At 44.7% G+C, this 21,274-nt stretch overlaps 2 protein-coding genes across 8 annotated transcripts in view; one reads left to right on the forward strand and one right to left on the reverse strand.

Moving 5' to 3' along the window:
- LOC1279163 (angiotensin-converting enzyme) overlaps window positions 1–21,274 on the forward strand; it is a 70,747-nt gene that overhangs the window by 32,168 nt on the left and 17,305 nt on the right. The gene's annotated exons all lie outside the window — the stretch shown is intronic.
- On the reverse strand, window positions 18,362–20,956 carry LOC1279165 (MAGE-like protein 2). Of its 2 annotated transcripts, none has more exons than XM_318845.5 (2): window positions 20,844–20,956; window positions 18,362–20,397 (listed from the first exon to the last, which is right to left on the reverse strand). In XM_318845.5, exons 1-2 carry the CDS (start codon window positions 20,853–20,855, stop codon window positions 19,249–19,251), a joined length of 1,161 nt encoding a protein of 386 aa, XP_318845.4. In that variant the 5' UTR covers window positions 20,856–20,956; the 3' UTR covers window positions 18,362–19,248. The 2 variants fall into 2 exon arrangements, with proteins under 2 accessions (XP_318845.4, XP_061518118.1); XM_061662134.1 differs by having other exon boundaries at window positions 20,811–20,870.

A 21,274-nucleotide genomic window follows, 5' to 3' on the forward strand; every position in this document is an offset into this window, starting at 1 on the left:
TGGTAATAACCGGGTTACGCTTGCGAATGACCACCACCCCGGAATGGAGTATCGTCATTGGTTGCAAGCAGTGTTTTTTTTACGCTTTTTTGTGGGAAAATTCTCCCAGCATGTAGGAAAAACTGCACACGAAAAGCACGAGGTCTCTACCAATCAACCTACACACTCTACCGGTCGCTGCAGTTTACATCGCGTGTGAAGTGCCATATGGTGCCACACAGAGACCACATAACCGCAACCAGCGGTGGTCAGCGCGGTGGAAAAACAACCACCCGGTTTGCGAGGTGGGAAAACAACAAACATTTTCCGTGCGTTTCACACTCTCCTTCTTCCGTCCTCCTTCCATTGGTCAGTGCGTTACGATGCGACCACGCGAGCGTACGTACAATTTCCCCAAACAGCGTCACCCGCTCAATCGAGAGCGCATCGCAAGACTTCAACGGTTCGGCAAGCGACGAACCCGACCGTTCGCTGGTCAGTTTTCTTCCGACTTCGTAATTGTGCGGCAGAAGCACACCGATAGCGATAAGAAAGTATAAGGTGAGCTTACATTTTTTTTTATTTTACCATTGGAATCGGCTCAGTTCACAAAGCCAAACCGCTTTCTACGGGAAACCCCCGATTGGATTTCAATAAACCATAGTTCAATTATTGGAATCACCGCGATCGATAAAACGGTGCGTTAAATTAAATAAAACTAATTCCCCACCCTTTCCCAACAACCATTCCACCTGCAATGGCCTGCATACGATGCACCAGACTACCAAGGCCACAGCGAACAGTGCTATCGTGCCGTTTTTATTTGCAGGAATACCGATCAGTGCTTGCCGACTCACACTTTCGCTTACTGTCACTGACTGTACGTACGCTCGTGTTTCATCCTAATGGAAGTGAGTTGAAATTGTCATGCCAGTGACATTGCAATCGGAAACGGGCTCGAGCTGCGTTGTGTCGCTACACCGCAAGTCCCATTTGCTGCCAGTTCGTGGCGATCGTGACGATCGGATGCTTTTCACATAGTGCCGGTGGAAGATTCAATTGGATCGAACAAGAGCTCAGAGCGGTCAAAGTGGGTCAGTGTAGTTAAGATTGTTGTATGGGTTAAAAAATGGCATCTGTCAAGGTGGTGAGCCTGTGTCGGTGCAGGTAATAATAACAGCAAGGACTTTTTATCCATATTTTAGGTGCTTATTATAGATGTAGAAGCTGAAGGATTTTTTCTTGTATTCGAGTCGAATGTAAATATAGTTCTTCTTGCGTCTATGTGTCTCAAGGGTTGAGAGCTACGATGATGCTGAAAAAATAAAACCTAAGCCAAGACCAAAATTTGGAAGCATATGCAGCGGTTACATAAATTAGTCAAACATCGGCTAAATTGTTTTCTCGATCCATTCGTTGGTTTAATTTCCTACTGTAAGCCTTCTGAACAACACTCGTTGCAAACGTGTTTTTATGCACAACGGGCAGTATGGCACGTTCCAACGACGAACTGAAAGAAGCCGCGTGCAAAAAGCAGCAGGCCCGTGAAAGAAATGCCTCAACGGGAAAAGAGAGGTACGGTCAAAAGCAAAACGAAATGAAATAAATAAACTCCTGAGCGCCCTCCATCAATCATCCTTCCTATCGTCATCGCCATCGGCACCCCATTGGCAGGCGGACTGCACTGCCTCATACCGGTTGGGGCATTTCTTTTATCGTGTTAATTTTATAGATTTTCCAACTATTTTTCCAACCATTTCACCGGCAACCCGCCTCATCTTGATCCTACCCTCCACCTTAACGAAGGGTGTTACGTTTTGTCCCACTCAAACACACCCCGGCCAGAGAAGGACTGCGCAAGGTGGCCTACAGGATGACATAATCAACACAATGCAATGCAATGCGGACTCAATCGAGCTGGGCGGAGGGAAGGTATCGCTGCATTTGCATCGTTTGCAAATTGTGTGGCTGTGTGCGCGCTCATGCATTCCGGTTGCAGGTGCAGTACGATCCTTAAGGGAAGCCCTGCATCGCATCGCGTGGATTAATTTAAACCCAAACGCCACAAGGGTTGTGTTGTTTACTTTTCCTTTCACAGCGCCCTAGATCCTCTGCGAACGGTGACGGGTGAGCGAGAAGATGAGTGAGTAGCGGAGTGGGAAGCGAAAATTGTGTCATGATTACTAATTTAGATGTTGTGTTCATCCCCCACTTACAGTTCGACGTGGTTGAGCGGCGACGATCGATTATTTGTGAAAGAGGTATTGAAGCGATTAAAATGATGAGTTTACTCAACGAGTTTACTTTACCATTTTTTACACTATTTTCACGTTACATTGGTCAATTTACATGCGGACATTTACTTCCTGTTAAAAAAATGAACAAAATTGTTTGAAAGAAATACTCTCGGGCAAGAATTTACTTACACTTTCAGACGCACAGAACTCTAACGCAAACAAAGCACACAAAAACGGAAGATTATTAACGGTTGGAATCTCTTCATGCTTCGCTGAGAACACCATTCATGGCCGGCGTTGTCTCTTTCTGGATCGTAAACTCTACCCCCAAAGACTCTCAAGCTTATCTCAGTGTGCCTAATCCATCAACCGCATCCGCCGCGAGACGACACAAAATATCGTTGTACGGAACGACACAAGGAAGTAGTTGTCTGTTACATGTTGATTTAATTTTTGAACTGACTTTATTTGAAGGTTTTTTAGAGGGTGTTGTTGGCGATGAAATAACACAAATAGGCTTATTCTATCCAACGAGCGATATGAATTTCAGATTCGGAAATTGTTGCATTTTGGATGATCTAACTGTCTGTGTGAGGAAGAGGGCGCTTTAATGCTTGAAACCCCTGTGAAGGTCTGCATTAATCGATGGAACAGATTTCTCATCATGGGCCACCGTTTGTTGCAGAAAGTGCATTTAACAATGCTTTAAACATTCCTAAACGACTTATTGAATATTATGCTGCTGTAGTATTCTCACCCAAAGCTGGCAAACTAACAGCATGTTCGAGCGGCAAACCCATTACAGATAGCATCAAGCAGGCGTTTGCTTTTCCCTTACTATCACCGCGATTAAATTATAGTACGCGTCCGCCACAAAACGATTCTCTTTATAGCTTATTTAACATTTGTTTCCCACCTATCGCCCTCCCGATCTGTAAAACATATTTATTAGGTTTCTTCGCTTTTCAACCGTCCCTTGCGGAGAGTGGCTGCAGCAAGGTAGACAGACGATCGCTCGCGCCTGGTCAGTGTTATACATCACGCGGCCGGCTGACAAGAGGGACTCCGCTTTTCATTACATAAATCGAATCGAAGCATTCTCTTTTCATTATACGATCCCCAACACACGCAGCATCACTTTCCCGGCGGAGTCAGATGAATGGAGGTGCAGCGACGCAAACAGAATGCATCGCTGACCTTCTGGCCCCGCTGCACCAAATCGTGCAGCAACGCCGTTGAATGGGAGAAGTTTTCTTTTTAATAATCAGCCCAAGAACAAGCACTTGGCAGCAGATTTCGTAATGCTTTGTGTGCGGAATTCAATCGATTCACGGTGGCATTTAATTTGTTTATCCATTTGTCTATCCGGTTCGTTTTGCGAGATGAAAGCAATGGTGCTCTATTTTGCCACACAAACCCATTGGATCACAACCTCTTTTTGAGCAGCGTGCGCTCAAGGACCCGGACAAGTGCATACAATCTGCATTTTCAATTACCTAACGCATGCACGTAAAAGCCACTGGGATAGGCAAGACGGAACTCGGGAGGGCACTGTTACCGTAGGGGTCTGGCAGGAGGGGAAGGTAAGCAAGTGGAGAGAGTTGAGCGTTGTCGGTTTCGATGAGGTTGACGTGACATCGTTTAAATGAAGCAGCGATTTCAGTTTAATTGCAGCAATGCACTTGACTTGGCCGCGAAAGATGGTGTTTGTTTTTGAGTGAGGAAATGCGTACTGGTTAAAAGTTGTGTTTTTACACCTCACGATTAAGTAAACTACTGTCCATTTATAAAAAGATACCATGCATGTAAGGGAAACCTTCGAGATGTTGTTTTAATCGTTTTTCTTTTAAATTGTCACCACTTAATCGTCACTTTAACTGTCAATGACATCTATAAAACGGGCCTAAACCTTTCCTCAGTCTTGTGATTATGAAAAAAAGTCTAATTTTTTTATTAATTTTTATTTCTGTTTTCAATTGATAATTGAACTATAATTCATTAAAAAATCGATCGATACTCAAATTCGTTTGAATTATTATAATAATTTATCCATTGAACTGAAAACAAATACATGGGCATTTGATGTGAGCTATTCAACAGTAGCGTCGGCTACTACAAGGAAGTATCGGACCGTCTGCCACAACTATCCGTAGTTGTAGGATTTGTATTTATAGTAATAACAAGTCACCGAAACCTGTATAAACAAGCATCAACGCGTTAGTCTTGTTCGACTTAAATTTCTTATTTGTGCTCATATCATTAATCATGTTATTGAGACATTTCTTAAATCAGTTTGGGAGTGATACGATCAAACACGCTGTTTTTATGAAAAAAAAAAAAAAAAACAGATCGATGCTTCGAAATCCATCCACTGGAACTAAACTCAATAGTTTAAAGCAGGGGTCTCCAAACTACGGCCCGCGGGCCGCATGCGGCCCTCAAGAGTTTATAATGCGGCCCACTATGACTTTGCCATAGTTAATATAAATATTACGTTATTATGACTTATTCAAATAAAAATGTATTTTTTACTTTTTGTAGACAAAAATCAAGCTTTAGTAACACGAAACTGTACAAGTATCGTTAGTATTTTGTAAAAACAAGATTTAAACGTTCACTCATCATTTAAAGGTAGCGTCTAATGGCCCTCAACATAGTTATTTGCGGCCCGAAGCTGAAGCAATGCGGTCCGCGAGCTGAAAAGTTTGGATGCCCCTGGTTTAAAGAATGCAGGACTAACACGAAGCTTAAGCCAAACCTAACATTGGTTTGTATAGGTAGTGGTAAAAATTAGAATACCGAAATAAATGTTTTTTTTCTTTTAAAACAAATAAGCATCTTTCGAAACTCATGATCATAATTATTTCCGCTGTGACTGATTTTTCAAATCAATACATGGTTATATTCTTTAAATTTTGTCATTTACCATTGCGAACCACTTAAGGATTACTATTCGCTTCTAGCATAAGATCTGAAATATTAACCCTTTTTGTTAAATGTTACTAATTAAAAAAAAGGTTCTTTTATCCATCATTAATTGACAGAACTTCTCTAGTATATTTCATTTGGATAATCCGTGAACTTGAAATTCATTCCTTAGTTATTAGACGATTCAACAAATATCAAAATTACTGCAATTTTACAAAATAGAAAAAACGTTTACCCGTCATGGGTTCAAGCCTAGAATGGACCATTGGGCTGGACCGGGTTCAAGCTAAGGTGGAATGGACCGGGTTCAAGCCTAGAATGGACCCCGTAGCATGGATTTGAGTATCCGGCTGCGTGATAATGAATTAAGTCTCGAAAGCCTATATAGCCCGGCATGTCCGCGTAGGACGTTACGCCAAATAGAAGAAGAAGAATACGCAAGCATACATTTTCTACGCTTTCGGATAACACAGAAAAGAACACAAAACGACACACTAAAACTACGCCGGTTCAAAGAATAAAAACAAAAATTCGAGTATTTTATCGGATGGCTGCCAAACGATTCTTCTGTGAACGGAAAAAAATGTATGAGTTAAAATAAATCAAGAAGGGTGCATTGCACGTAAAAATGCTGTTTTTGTTTTCAATTAATGTCCACAAGCATTGCTTGAACGGAAAATATTACTTTAAAAAATGAACTGAAAAGAATTACAAACACATCATCGAACGGTCAAACACAGTACCATCTAAAACGAAAGCACCTGACATTCGATCCAACGGCGCGACACATTAGTTGCGCCCAATTGGGTCCATCCGACCAAAGCCGTCCGCTAACCTTGGCTGTCTCTCGGCCGCTCAATTAGGCAACCACCACCTTCAATCGATGACGCTCGCTGCTGTCGGGTGCCGTCGATGCACGTACACCTGACGCTGCACACACATACACACACACACACACACACACACCCCGCTATCCATCCCCCTTCCCACATTCATTGCATCGTTTGTAACGACGCAACATAACTTTCGCTCTCGTTTTGCAGCCACCCTTTACCGTGCGTGTGTGTCTTCCCTGCGGGAGCCGCTCGGGTGCTCCTATTACTTCACTTTTGTTTTTAAGTCAGTTTGCTCGAGTTTTTGTTTTTGACTCCGTTTGGTTTCTTGTTTCGCTGTGCGCTGCCGCACATTCCATTCCTGCAGACATGTGTCTGTGCCGCACAGAACTGTGATCGTGGGCAGCATCAGATGCTACCAGATCGTAACATCGCGCAAGTGTGTCCCGTGTGTTACAAGATGCGATTTTTCGCCCGCTGCTCCCTTTTCGCAAGGTAGGGGTGAGAGTCGTGCTCCATCGGTTTGCCGCAGCCACAGTGCACCGGGTTGCATCGCGTTGGAATGCGTAGGTGAAAAACAATCGCACTGTGAAAACACTTTCTGCGCGAAGGGAACGAAGTACGATTCACCGACCTGACCCTACCTCTACTCGAGCAACTGTTTGTACACCGACACATACATCTCCATACGGGTGCCTTGAAGAGCATTAAAATGAGAGCATAAAGCATCTGTTTTGTGGAGCCCACCATCTACCGGCACCACATAAAAGGGAGGTCTAGTTTTGTGGTTCGGTCGTTTTTTTAAGCCGCACTGGCTGATTGCCTCAGTTTGAGCGGTGTTTGAGTTCGGTAGTCATTTGCTTTGTGTGATTCAGTGACTCGTGCGTTTTCATACAAAGTTGTGCCATAGCTAAACAAAGCCCTGCGTGAGCCCATTTCGTGCGCATGTTACACATTATGTCTTTTCAATCTAATTAAAGGGTCTTCATTATTTGAATTTTTACCCAACACTTTTCGCTCTTGGAACTAAAAAGTGTTATTTTTCTTTCTACATATAACAATCCTCAATCGATCGAACCTGTGCAGTATTTTCTATTTATTTATGATTTATTTTCGGCCACAATATTTATCCCAACCCGCGAAGGCCACTCGAAAGGTTGCTTTTCTCTTTCACTCAACCGATGAAGGCTGCACGTGTACGTGTACGCCGGAAAACGGAAGCTTCGTAATGGTTCGTCCGTTCGTTTTAAAAGCGTCTTCGGGTAGGGATTGTAAATAGGAAAATTGAAAATGAAAAAGCCACCAACCAGCACCGGTCGGTGAGGTCTACAAAACACTATTCGCACAACACCCTTGACGTGGTGCTGGTGTTAGCTAATGAGACAACATTTCATGGCACGACGCATCGCTCGGTGCACCCGAGGGGGGGAGGTAGGTCCATCTTTCCGTCACAGTGGCAGTGCCACGGAACCGCTTTGATCGGCATCGGGGGTGGTAAATTAATTTATTGGCATTTTATTACCGCTCTCATGCATTCATACAAACAAAAATGAACCAACAACGAGCTGCCAGGGTGTGTGTGTCTGTGTGAGGATGGCAGTTTTTTTTAAGTCAGGTGTTTTTTTCCTTTTTTGCAGTGATCGAAAGCGATCACCGAAAGGGGATGGTTTACGAGTGTGTTTTCTTTCCTTCTTTAACTTTTCAGGCGTCTCTTAAGCACAGGTGGGCCAAGGTATTGCGGCGGTGGGAAGTAAATAGCACATGACGAATGCAGTACGTGCTTGAAGTTGCAATGACGATGACAACTGTTTCGTGCGTGCTGGTTTTTGTTTTGGTTGCTGTCCCAATTGGCGTGGGTGTGTGAAGCACGGTCGCATGAGGAGAATGTTGCGGAAACAGCTACTTTAGGTAGTTGCTTACTTACTGATTTTCTCAATGAGTATGAATGTGAAAAAATTAATTATTAATTCATTCGGACCATCCAGGAAAGGGAAATATCATTCGAAACGATTCAATGTCGAATCATTATAATCTCGTTGAATAAATATAATATAGTATCAAATATATTAAATGACTTTTGCTCGCTTTTTCCCAGTTGTGTTAAGTAGAAATTTTACCTTCCCTTACTGTGAAATACATTCACGAAAAGGGGCTGGCTGTGATATTTGGAGGAAATTTGAATGGGAAAGTGTACACCTTTATCGCTGGTCGGTTTGCAACTGTATATTCGTTTGTCCTTTTTTGTGTATAATATTTCATGCAGTTCATAATTCATGTCGATCGAGCAGTTTCTAACGTCGAGTCGTTTATAAACTAATCTTAGTTTCCTAACGCTTTGTTTTATGCAATTCAAATTTATGTTCGAAAATAATTATTCTAATTCCAACACTTGTGGCCGGTCTCGTAGTACAGTCGTCAACTCGTACGACTTAACAACATGCCCGTCATGGGTTCAATCCTCAAATAGACCGCGCCGCCATACGTAGGACTGACTATCCTGCTATGGGGGGGGAATCAATTAGTCACTGAAAGCCAAGCCCACAAATGGGTACAGGCAGGCCTTGACCGACATCGGTTGTTGAGCCAAAGGAGAAGAAGAAGAAGAAGTATCTTATTGTTATCAACTCGATATTATTTTACAATCGTTTGTTTAAATGATTCAGATTAAGATGTCGCTGTGTACTATATCTTTACTTTTGCTAGGATTCATTTAATATTCACAGAACGTTGATAGTGACTATAATGAATATTTACTTTCTCTGACTTAACGATGAACGTAATGCTGCTTTCATGGTAGAAATCTGTTTACAGTAGAGCATATAACACGTAAAGGGCTCAGCTAGTACCCTAACCGTCAGCATATTCGAGATAAAAATAAACACCTTGCGCTTAAAAGAGGCACCACAAACCCACATAGTTCACTCACAGTTCGCCAAAGAAGTTTTGTTGCTTTCACTCTGTTCGGTCGCTTTTTGCCCGTTCGTGATGGCCTTGGGGTGCTGCTGGACGAACTAGTTTGTTCAGGAAAAACTTACCAATACAGTACCTATCACCGCGGTCGACAAATGGCAGTGCCACCCCAACTCCAACAACCAAAAGAGAATAAAAAACAACCCACGCTCGTAACGTGTGAGGATTCAATAAAAAATCAATTGCAACCACAGTATCATGAAACTGGCTCCCGATGCGTAGACGAAGAAACAGGTAAGGCCACTGGGTAGAAATGATCCAATAAAATCACACAAATCACGATGTCTGGAAAAGGTGAACTATTTTAAAGGTGGCGACCAACACGTCGTTGCAGTACATTCACTTGCACCCGGAATGCCCTCCGTCCATCCTACGAAGATGATGAGCCGTGCGATTTTTAAAAATGCTTCGCACACGATGCACAGGGAAGAACAAACCGCAAAACTCGTTTGCACGTCACTGTGCACTGCACATTCGTCTGAGGAAAGTGAACGTAAGCGCCTTCTTGGCCGGTTGGTAAGCGTGTGTGCAGAAAACGAGAACGAAAAGAGCCGACGCAAAAAGGAGAAAAAGGAAAAATTACTGTGTTAGTAGTGCGCTGACCGTACTCGGCTTATGTAATTCTCGATCGAGCGCGATGATCGATGGATGTGATCTGGTGGCACCAACAGCAGCAGACCTCCTGCACGACCAGCTGACCAGCACCGTACTGTACGGACGAGCTGAACGAACGGCGCTGCAAAACACTGAACAGCCGCTACTACCCATTGTACAGTGTGTTACGGAGGCGTTGGCCACTCGTGGAAAATTTCCTACAGCGTGGTGCGTCTTCCTTCGGGTGGGGAAAACTAAGCACGAGAGTGAGTGTTGCCGGCAGCTTTAAGGTGAGCTGTGAGAGTGAGTGGTGATAAGCGCCATTGAGCGCGGGTAGCGCGTGAGTGGATCGTTGTTTTGATCGTGCGAACTGATGCGGATCGGGGCTTGGGTATGGATGGGTGGTTTTTCGCCAACATGCGATCGAAAGTTTGCCCTTGCAGGTAGGCAACCGCACTGACGGGGTCTCAAGTCGGTGCGTTGGGGCGCTGAAATGTTTCAAACAAAGAAACACAGCGGTGAAACATTTCATTCAAACGAGTTTCTATTGGTTGTTTAATTTTGAACTGACTGTTACGGGGTTCATTTATGAATTTACTAAAAAAGGAGAGACTTTGTTCAACTTGTCGCAAGATTATTAGTATCATTCTGATCGCAAGTAAGTCTATGAGCTGTTTTCCATATTTGACAACTTTCTTGTGCTAAAATGGAACAGAACAAGTCGTTAAATCATTTCTTACGATCCTCTGCCTCTACCTTCCATGGTAAGCAACTCCATTTGTCGGCAAACAACTAAGTCAGTCATTCGCTCACTCATCCACACTGCTGCAAATTGCTCATTCTGCAGCCACCTCGCTACTGCCACAATCTGTCACCGACCACACGCCAGCTACCTGGCGGATCGGTGCGCGTGTGTTGCAATAAATTAATTTGCTTTCGTTTAATGTGACTGTTATTATACATAATGCCTTTTGCCCATTGCCGACCGACCCGGCGACCGAGTTATGATTAACGATTCCCTCCCCACGTTCCCGGGGAGATCGACCCGGGTCAGCTCGGGTGAAGATTGCATCGTGCACTTGGGGCCAACCAGATCACCAAAAGCCACACACCAACACACATGTATGTGCCGCAAAACCGCACCGTTTTTCGTATTGTGCCACCGAGACCTTCAGCTACCAAATGAAGGCACACAGGGGCAGCTTCGGCATATGCTCACCAAACGTACGGCCGGTGCAGGACCGTGTCGCTAGGGCCGATGCAGAACATTTCCAACGAAATCAATCTCAGTAATTACGCGTTTGCCAACATGAACGTACATAATTCCGCATCGAGTCGTATGCGGGATGGACGGAAGGTGCGAGAGGTGCGCGTGTAGTATAAACTAATGTTTTCTGCGCGTTCGGTTGCGATGGGAGCCCTGATGCTTGATTTAAGCGACGGATGAAGTTTATTTGAAATGTTAATTAGCGGCTCAGCAAGCATAGGCATGCGGAGAGGAAACGATTGCGCTACCACTAGTTTGTTGCCGTTTGCGGTGTGGATGGTGTCATTAAGTGCGTTTGCGTTGATTTACTTTGAACCGGTTTCTGGCAAAGCCATCATTTTGGAGGATGCGGAATATTTTAACATAAAATGTAGAGTGTATTTTACAATGCTACCGATATGTTCTGCATGGTAATAGTGTAGTTTAACGTTCAAGAACAAATAGGACTGAAAGTGTAATAAATTACTTTTGTGTAATAAATTACTAAATTACGCAGGATGCTGACCTTTAGCCTTAGACTTTTTAACATAAATTGATTCGAGCACAATCTTCAGTGATATATCAAAACGCCGAGCTGGTTAATTGAAGCTTTGTTTATTAACACATTTCCCCGGTGTGCGAATGCATCATACATCATTGGTAGCATTGGCGCTTTGAACGATCACACTTTGTACCTTATCTCATTCGGGTCGATGCCATCTTTTCTTGCATCCCTCCAAGACCTGCATCTCTGCGGAAAGCACAATACACAATCATACCGTTCACTGGCTTGCAAATTCCACCACCATCCTGCCAATCGGTAACCGCCCCTCTTGGAGTGGAACACGCGCGCGCGCGCGTTCCAATATGCTCTAGCGTGAACGCGTGAAGCCTCCTCAATCAAGCCGATAATTGGTTTGATCTTTCAGATCAGCACTTTGTGCACTTTTTATATAACTTGCATTTTTATCGCCACCGGTGATTCGCACTTGCAACTTGCGTTCGCTCCGCCAAGAGGGTGTTAAATAATGCAAAAGAAATACAAATTGCCGGCCACAAAGGTAAAGGGAACAGGTGAACGGGAGATTGATTAAAAGCAAAGCATTTTTTGTGTGTTTGTTTGTTTCGTTCTACGTGTTCCTTTGGAGATGACTTCATTGTGCAGCTGACGGCGGTATGTGCATTTAAAAGTAATTGCCCAGGCTGCATTTATCACCGCAGGAATGTTTTGTCAAAAGAAATGTCTACATAATTCCTTTACGATGATACAATACGACAACATACGCGGTAGCGACAACCTTTGCGTTGCTGGAGCGATTGTTTACAGTCCTTTTCCCACGAGTTGCGCAATGAGTACGGCCAGCTGATCCAGATTTAAACCACATACGCACCGATCACTTACTGCTTCCTGGACTGGACTAATTTACATTGTCAAGACACTACCACTACTACTACGCACACAAGACAGACTTGTGTAATCGCAGCGAGGAGAACATTTAAACAACAAAACACGTAAAAAAACAAAAACACACACCCGGCCGCACTGTTCAGTCACAACGGCTTTATCCTGCTCCTGTGCTTCGGAGACAGTCTGCACCCTCTGCTAGTGCCAGCGGGTGCTCTCACCGTCTGCAAAGTTGAGCCCCGAAACAAGGAAGCAAGTAGTACAGCGGTACTCGTTAGCTAAATGTGCTTCTTTCGTCCCGTCCCTGTCCCGGACAGCGGTTCATTTTCAAATGCTTTCAGCTTAGGAAAATTAACGAGCACCCGACTATGAAATAAATGGGTCCACGAGCATTTCGCACAACGGTCCCGGGGTGCCCAGTCGGTGAAACATAATCATGCAATCTGTACTGTCTGCGTACTGCCCAGCAAACGGTGCCATTTTGCAAGCAAACGAAATTAAACGTGTTCTGTTGGATATTAGATAATTCCGCGCGTGTGTGTCTTCTAGACTGTTGCTACCAACAGACAGAAGGGAAGGGTATTTGCGCACTCCAGTATATCCTCCTTTGTGGGATTAAGCGTACAGGTAAGTGTAAAAATGTCGATTTACGTCGGCATTGCATTGACGGGTATTTCTGTCGTTTTTTTTTTTTTGTGCGAGCTTACTCTCACTCTTCTCCAACTGTATTCAAATCAGGTTGACTGCCCATCCCACCCCCTTTAAGGCTGTGTGAGATGGTTGGTGGCGGGCAGAGCGCCACGGGTACGTGATGTGAATTGCATCGATCCCTGGTAGAATTTATGTAACCGCCGGTCGATGAAAACGGGGCAGTGTCCGGCGCGCAGAAGCCGCGCTCGGGACCATGGTCGACCTAATAACGGGTTCGTGTGCTGATAGCTCGCGCAAGTCTGCTGTTTCGTTACTGCGCCGGGGGTTTTGTTACTGCGCTCAACGTTGACGTTTTAAGAGTGGCTGACGAGTTTGGGATCGGGAACTCACTGCACTGCTCTGTAGCCTACTCCCTTTCCAATGATTGTTCCCAATCGGTCAGGCTAAATATTGGTCAGCTAAGCTGAGTTCGATAAACTAACGATTTGTAAATGGGACGTGAATTGGTTGATCGGTTTTGTTTGATTGGCAGATTGAAACCGGCTAATCATTCACCTTTTCACACCACAAAGAAAACTGGTTAAACTATGACAATCACTTCTTTGTGGTTGTTTGGTGTTAAATTTCGTGTTCGATCATCTCTTATTCTTTTTTTTCCTACGAGTAATTTTATAAAATCCAAAATGATGGAAGGGATCTTTTTTTTTTGCAAAAATTCCGTTTTTTTCCAACCAAAACTAATTCCTCGCTAATTATCAAACGACGATCACACGTTCAGAGATTGCTTTTCGATTAGAGTTTTTGTCCCAAAATTCCTTCTTTGGTCTTTTTTACTACCTTTCTAAACTCAAATGGCAATATTGAACTACAAATTATCAACGACAGCTAACGCAACACGTCACACATGCCATAACGCATTCCGCCTTATTGCTTATGACAAGCAGAGGAAACAAAGACGCCAGCAAAAACGACCTATAAATATATCTAATCAGCAATCAGTGCCACCTGATTCCGATCATCCCAGCCAAGACCTGAACCAGTTTGCAAATGTGGGTAAAATTATTACTACTTCGGTCTGCAATCAAGTTGATTATTCGTCGGCACCTACCATTGACAGCATGTGCCTAGCGGGCATTGGAAACGAGCAGGCTAATAATCGGCGACTAATAAAGCAATCTAAACATGGTGCAGAAACTCCCAGCAGCAGCAGCAGCAGTAGTAGTAGTAGGAAGCATCAATCTGCGAAAAGCCAGCGTACAAATCGGAACAGAAAGCAATCTTTTGAAGCCTTTTTGTTTTAGTCGCTAGGGCGCCGCCGAGCTACGCAACAACGCACTAATTTAGATTTTCGTTGACAACAGCGAGATTAATTAAGACGTTAGCGTGTGGCAAATTGCGTTGCATAGAAATAAGAAGCATTTTTTTCACTTTGTTTAATTTCAAGGTCAACGTTGTGTATGGTTACGTTTTGGTAAATGAGCGTGATCGTAAAATCGATCATTGTGATGTAACGCAACACATCCAGCCAGACGCAGTATGAAAATAAGCTGCACTGCGAAAAGAAACTGAAAAGAAAAGGGAAAGGTGCTTTTCGGCGGTTTCCGTCTCTCTTCAAGGCCACTTTCGCACTCGAGCCAAAACAAAAAACGGGGGGGACTAGACTCTACCACCGGCTCGCCGGTTACGATTCCGGTACGCATGGGTCAAAGTCAAAACTAGCTGCTTATGGCCAAGTACCACTCCGTCCGTTCAGTGTGCGATCATAAACGCGGAAGGTCACGGCACGTAATGCGGGGAAGAAAATTGTGTGACCGAACGCCGAACGTAACGAAGCCATGCTGGCTGCATAAAAATGGTACCTAAATGGAGCTAATTTCCCTTCGTTGTTAAATTGGTTCCGTTTTCACAACCGGCGACCGTTTGCTGGTCGGAAGCAGCGGAAGATTAGTGTTTGGCCTTCGCCAATTATACCATAGGGTGTACAATTTTTCTCAGCCGGACCTTACCGAAGAGCTCGTTACCCCTTTCGCAGGGGGGAGTGTATTACAGCATCCTTCCATTTGACGTGGCGGTGGCATGGCGCCCCGGCTAAACGAGGCGACAGGATGTGCGACCTTGACCAAGGCAAATGCATATTGGCTTATGCGATCGCAATCGCAGCACCCACCTACTCGGCACGAACCAGGTAAGTGGTATCGAGCTGAGGCAAAACAAAGCATCCATACCCGACCCTAGATGCCTTAGATATGTTATAATTGATCGCAATGCGGATCCGTACTGGTGGTGGCGGTAGCAATTAAAACAGGATTCTCGGCCGCTCGTTCGGGTTGGCAGTAGAATGCAGTGGACGGTGTAGTGCGCTGGCGTTGCGCTGGTTCTTAGATGAGTATATGGCGTGCAAGGTCCTCCTCCCAGAGCTTTACGATGCGACGGTGAGGTCGGTCGTGAGCAACGTAACCGTCAAGCCTCACGTTGCTCTCAGACCCGGATAGATGAAAGTAAAAGTTGACCAGCTCTAACGTTTTTCCTGGTCAATGTTGTTTGCTCGCGTGTTGGGTTGTTTTGTCTCTTTTTTTCTTGCACTTGTATAACAGGACCCTACGGGCGGGCGGGCGGCCGTGCTAGATGGGATTGCCGTGGGTGGGTACTGGTATCGGACATTAATATTAATGAGACACAATAAAAACAATGGCGACCGGCTTAACGATCGGTCAGATCGGGCGGTGCGGGGTTTCGATTCATGCTACAAGTGCGAAACGTCTAACATGCGACTGCTTATGAAACATTGTCGCTGGGCGAAGATGTATGAGTAGATTAGTGCCCAACTTAGCGGATGTCATGCTGGGTGAGTTTTATGGTGTTACATTATTTTAAAATACGCTTGATCTTAAGAATGCAGAGCAAAATGAATTAATTAAAAATATTCTGGTCATTCCAACATTTTCACTCAGAAGTTTTGATGGCCTCGTTGGCAATTAACATTCTTACACAAACATTGGGAAGCTTTAAGTATATTCTGTAGAGCTAAATGAAAGGAAATAATTATAAGGTTTATTTTTTTCAATGCTTCATAAGGATGTAGTCATGTCTCTAAATATTTTTAATTTTAAACAATATATGATACGTATATAAGGTAGTTTCCAAGCAGAAACAAAATAATTTGCAACATCTCAAGCTCGTGATAAATATACCTTATATTGAAGGTCTAAATTAAAATAAAAATTATAACCGCGCGGCTACACGATGTGAAATATACAGCGAAATGAACTATTTGACAGGTGAAATATCAGTCAGATAATGCATCACAGCAACTAGCTGATGTACTATGTAAACAAAAAACGTGTACAAAATCACAACTAAATCCATGAAATAATTTCAATATCAAGTAATTAGTCAATTTTGGTCAACAATACATCATTTCTTTCAATTAGAGATTGTTCTGTTTAAAAAATAATCTTTTTAAGTGATTTTTGAAAACGAATGTTGTATCTCCCCGAACCCTTTAGTTGTATCTGTCAGATATTTCACCTGTTAAGAAGTTCATTTTGCTGTATATTTTACCTCGTGTAGCCGCGCGGTAACATTATTCTTTTTTTTCATTTTATTAACAATCATTATAATAATTGTTAGGTTATCAAAGTGATCATTGATCGAAGTAAGCCTTGATTTAGAAATAGCCTAGTAAAACATTATTCCATTCCCATCGTTCATCGAGCTTTGCTGCATTTCCCTAAACTCCTTTAATAATAATAAAACCAATGACTATTTGCTTTCAAATAAAACTATTTTAAACTTTTTGTAATATTACAAAGTTTTAGTAAATTTTATAAATTAGCCAATCTGTTTACAAAAGAGAATACAATAATCATTTAATAAAAAAAAATAAACTGTGCCAGTTTCATCCGTCAATTTCATGTAATAACGATAAATGTGGAAACCGTTTGCAGAAAATACAACGTAATTGATAAACGTTCAATCAAGCAAAACGATGAGCTCCATTTTGCTATAAATAATACCCACAATTTTGATGCTGCCAAAGATCATTTCCTTATCGCTCCTTTGTTTGCGATCAACGACGTCTGGTTCTCTCTTTCTCTTTCTATCCCTCCATTTCTATCCGCGTTACCTATCTTTCGCCTCATTGACACGTAAAGCGATCAAACATTTTACATTATGCTGCGGCGTGCCAGCCCAGCACAACAACAACTACTACAAAAAACCCCTCACCGGCACCCAATAAATGATTATGCCATGCAATTTACGATTGAGAAACCGGCTCATTTCGCTCGGATCGGCATCCAAACAACAATGAAATGGCTAACTCCGCTGGGAACTCCGAGTCGCACGCGGGCACGGAGAGCCGGAAAAATCGAAACCGAAATAAAACCATACACCATTCCTTCTCCCATCCTTTTGCCGTACATCGTGTAGTACAGCCGAAAACTATCACTTGACCTTTGTCGGCATTTTGCACCGGCTCTGTACATTAACGCCCGATCTCGCGAAGATCGAGCGACGCCAACCCCTCATTACCGCATCGCACGTGGCACCCATCATCATCATCACCACCATGCGGTCTCTTCTTTCACCCCGTAGCGCACCTTCCACGCTAGCATACTGTTACGAGTTGGTGGGATCTTTTTTCTTTCCTCTCTTGTTTCACCTTTGCAAACAGAAACAGATGTGTTCGATCGGTAAGAGCAGCAAATACAAAAAGAAACAAACCCGATTCCACCTTGTTCGTGCGGTCTGCAAAGTCTTACGATCGAAACGCATGCCATTCGTGCGGCATCTTCACGCGTTCTGCTACAGCATCGTGCGCATGGGAAAAACGATGCGCTCGCCGTTCTGATGAGCGTAAGGTACACATTCCATGGTGGTGGATTGTTTCAGTTGAAACTAACGCTGCGAATGGTGGGCAGACGTAAATTTCCAGCCTGGATGTGCTGGTTGTTATGCATGTGTGCAAGCTGCGCAATTGGTGTTATGCAAGACACGCGAATTGGTGCGACGAGGAATGAGGTAGAGAAACAACTGCCGCCACACAAACACACATATTCGTTGCTCGGTTGCTAAGTTTTAAGAACACAAGCCATTACCTGTCAGGGCGAGGGAGACTGCAACCCCGCATCAAGCGACAAACCTTCCCGTTTGCCACCGAAAATGGAGAAGACGCTTATAACGAATGTCTCGGACGAGCCCATATTTTCAGCGTGTTTTTCCCATCAGTACTGTCCGTTCCAACTACAACAACAACAGCGATACTATGGAGAGAGGATGATTTACGAAGTTTTACGACCGCTTAACCTGTCACACCGAGCCCTTGAGTGGTCAGCTTGGTCGTTGTGTCCATCTCGGTGCGGTTACCCGGTCGGTGTGTGGTGGCGCAGGGAATCTCCTTGAACTGTGTGAGCGGAAAACTATTCAAACGAAAATGTGTTTGCTTGTGGGTGTGTGTGTTCGACCTAGAACAGAAAACCAGCAGAATCCGGACGGCATTAAGAATGAGAAATTGATGTTTTTTGTACAACAATCTTTGTTTCGTTTATTTTTCGTCTTATTTACAATAAAATATAATAAAAAAAGTACATCGTGCCCCGCTGTCAGCCTTGAGCAAATGCACGCCTATGACACTCTTTTGGTGCGATGGATGCACTGGGAGCGTTTCACTGGCCGTGCTGGTCGTCTGAAGGATCGCAATATGTTTCTCTTCTTCTAAAAAAATCATGTTTTTTGGCTATTTTTTCGCAAAAATGTCAAAAAAGCTTTGTTGTTGAGCGTTGTGGCTCCCCTGTTCGCTCCCCCGTTGGGAGTGAAAATAAAGCGATCCAAAACTACACTAATTTTGGTTCTAATCGATCGTTTCTGTACAGCAGCACCTTTCTCGCTCAAAGTTTGGTGGGAAATGAGCGAGCAAAGGCGTGCATTTGGGCAAGGCTGACGTTTGTTGGGCCAGTTTGTTACGGTGTGCGCATCGGTACCTATGATTCCGTCCAGTGCGGAAAGAAGGAACGAAGTAGAAACAAAAAAATCATAAGGGCAGTGCATGTACATTATCACATCGGTGCACAACTGTCGATCCCAATCGATCGAATGTGTTTTGTGTGTGTATGTGAGAAAGTGTTTTTTCTCTACTGAGTATGACGATTGAGGTTATTCGATTGGATAGCGAAAGGAGAGATAGAGTGTTTGTGTGAGTGTGATGGTGATCGATGGTGATAATAGCTATTTAAGAACGAAACATCTCCCGAAATTCGGAGTGACCCCAGAGCATTGGGAAGGTGCTCCATAACGTCTGTGACGGGTGCGTCGTGTTTCTAGAAACGTGCAGAGGTCCCCGTACTTGAGGATCCACCAGATGTATGTTACAGAAGATCTACCAACATCTACTTTCCACACCCTCTCTTAATGGTGGTAGCTGTAGTCCTGTCCGTAGCCGCTGAAGCTGGTGTAGCTCACGTCATGATGATGATGGTGGTGCGGTTCATGCAGATGCTCCAGATGGTGATGGTGATGGTCGTGGTGTACCGGGACTGGGACAGCGACTGGTACCTTTACCGGCACCGGGACGGGCTTCTCCACCGGGATATGCTTCTCAACCGTGACGGGGTATGGGCGATCGATCGGAACCTTCACTGGGACCGGGACGGGTTTCTCGACCGTGTACGGAATGTGCTTCTCAACGTAGTACGGCTTCGGGACGGGCACCTTCACCGGGTACGGGACGGGCTTCTCCACCGGCACGGGGTAGGGACGATCGACCGGAACCTTCACCTCATACGGGACTGGCTTCTCGACGGTGTACGGTACGGGTTTCTCCACCTCAACGGGGTAGGGAGCTGGCACATGGACGGGATAGGGACGGTCGACCGGGACCTTCACCGGGTACGGGACCTTCTTCTCGACGGTGTACGGCACTGGGACGGGCACTTCCACCTTCACTGGCACTGGCACGTGCTTGGTAACTTCGTAGGGCTGCGGGACTGGCACCTTGACTGGGTACGGGACGTGCTTGGTCACTTCGTAGGGCTGGGGCACGAACACCTTGACGGGGTAGGGACGATCGACCGGAACATGGACCGGGTAGGGCACCTTCTTCTCAACCGGGTAGGGCTGCGGCACATGGACGGGCACCTTAACGTACTCCTTCACGTGGACTGGGACGTGTTTGACTACTTCGTAGGGCTGCGGTACCGGGACCTTCACTGGATAGGGGACATGCTTCTCCACGGTGTACGGGACGTGCTTCTCAACCGTGTACGGTACCGGGACACCCTTCACCAGCGTTACCGTCTTGGTCACATCCGTGTGGCCACCGAGATACACACCATGTCCGTAGTGATGGTCATGTGCCTCATGGTAAGCACCGCCAAGATGGCCACCACCGATATAGCCTACATCCAGCCCGTTAATACCGTAGCCATAGCCGAGGCTCAGCAGGCCACGTTTGTCCAGCTTCTTCTCGAGTGGGACGGCGGCCTTACTATCGGCTGCGGACTTCTTCTGCTCTGATTCGGCATTTGCCGAAACCAACAAAAGCGCCGACAGACAGATCTGTTTAGAACGAGAAGGGAAGGGATTGTTATCACAAAAACCAACATTTTTTCAATAAGTTTAAAAGAATTGGACAAAATGTTGCGAAAATCCCTCAAAAAGGTTGAAGCAATCAGCAATAAATTAACAATTCGCTTTCGAAAGAGTTTAGAAAGAAACTACAAATACGTTAAAGTTGGAGCCTAAGTAGACGCTTCTTAATTTCACATGGTAATTGTTAAACCTTTGTTAAGTCCAATTTTAAAGAACTTGTTCCACAAAAACTAAACGTTTTGTCGTATTCCAGTTCACCTCAACGAAGCTTGAAAATTTTACGTTTTTTGTTGCTTATCACCACAATAAACTGATGAGTTTAACAAGAACTTTGCACTTCAAGAACATCCAAACCACCCCGAGAAACCCTCACAACCCACCAACGACACTTGGTTCACCGTTTCTGTACTCACAAAAAACTTCATTGCGACTCAACGACGAACTGGTTAGCGAAACCACGATGCGCAACTGTGCGGTTCCAGACACTGAACTGGATGCTGATTTGTGCTAAGTCGCCGCTTTTATACTACTTAAAACGACGAAATTCACTTTCATCCGATTCTGTGTTTGTGCGCACCCCCCGCCATTGTGGTGCGCGTGCCCCCCGCCAAATTGAAACCGAAAGCGCCCGCTTGTGGCCGGGGCGCGTTCGGCCACCACGAGCTGAAATCGAAACCACTCACTCGCGGTGCGTGAATGCGGGCCGCGAGTTCCCCATTCATATACCCCGGACGTCGGTAGGCTTGGGGTAGGTCGAACCCGCCAAAACTATGTAGACGGTGAGCAGCTGGCGGCAAACGTGAGCTACACGAATGAACCCGCACTGAGTAGACGGTTGAGTTAC

The sequence above is a fragment of the Anopheles gambiae genome, chromosome 3 (assembly GCF_943734735.2).
Source record: "Anopheles gambiae chromosome 3, idAnoGambNW_F1_1, whole genome shotgun sequence".
In the NCBI taxonomy this organism is placed as follows: domain Eukaryota; kingdom Metazoa; phylum Arthropoda; class Insecta; order Diptera; family Culicidae; genus Anopheles; species Anopheles gambiae.

Excerpts from the sequence above, each read along its gene's own strand:
- LOC1279165 (XM_061662134.1), bottom strand. The coding sequence starts at position 20,855 with ATGAAGTTTTTTGTGAGTACAGAAACGGTGAACCAAGTGTCGTTG. Across the intron at positions 20,398-20,810 it reads CGGTGAACCAAGTGTCGTTG|ATCTGTCTGTCGGCGCTTTT; the intron begins GTGGGTTGTGAG and ends CGTTCTAAACAG.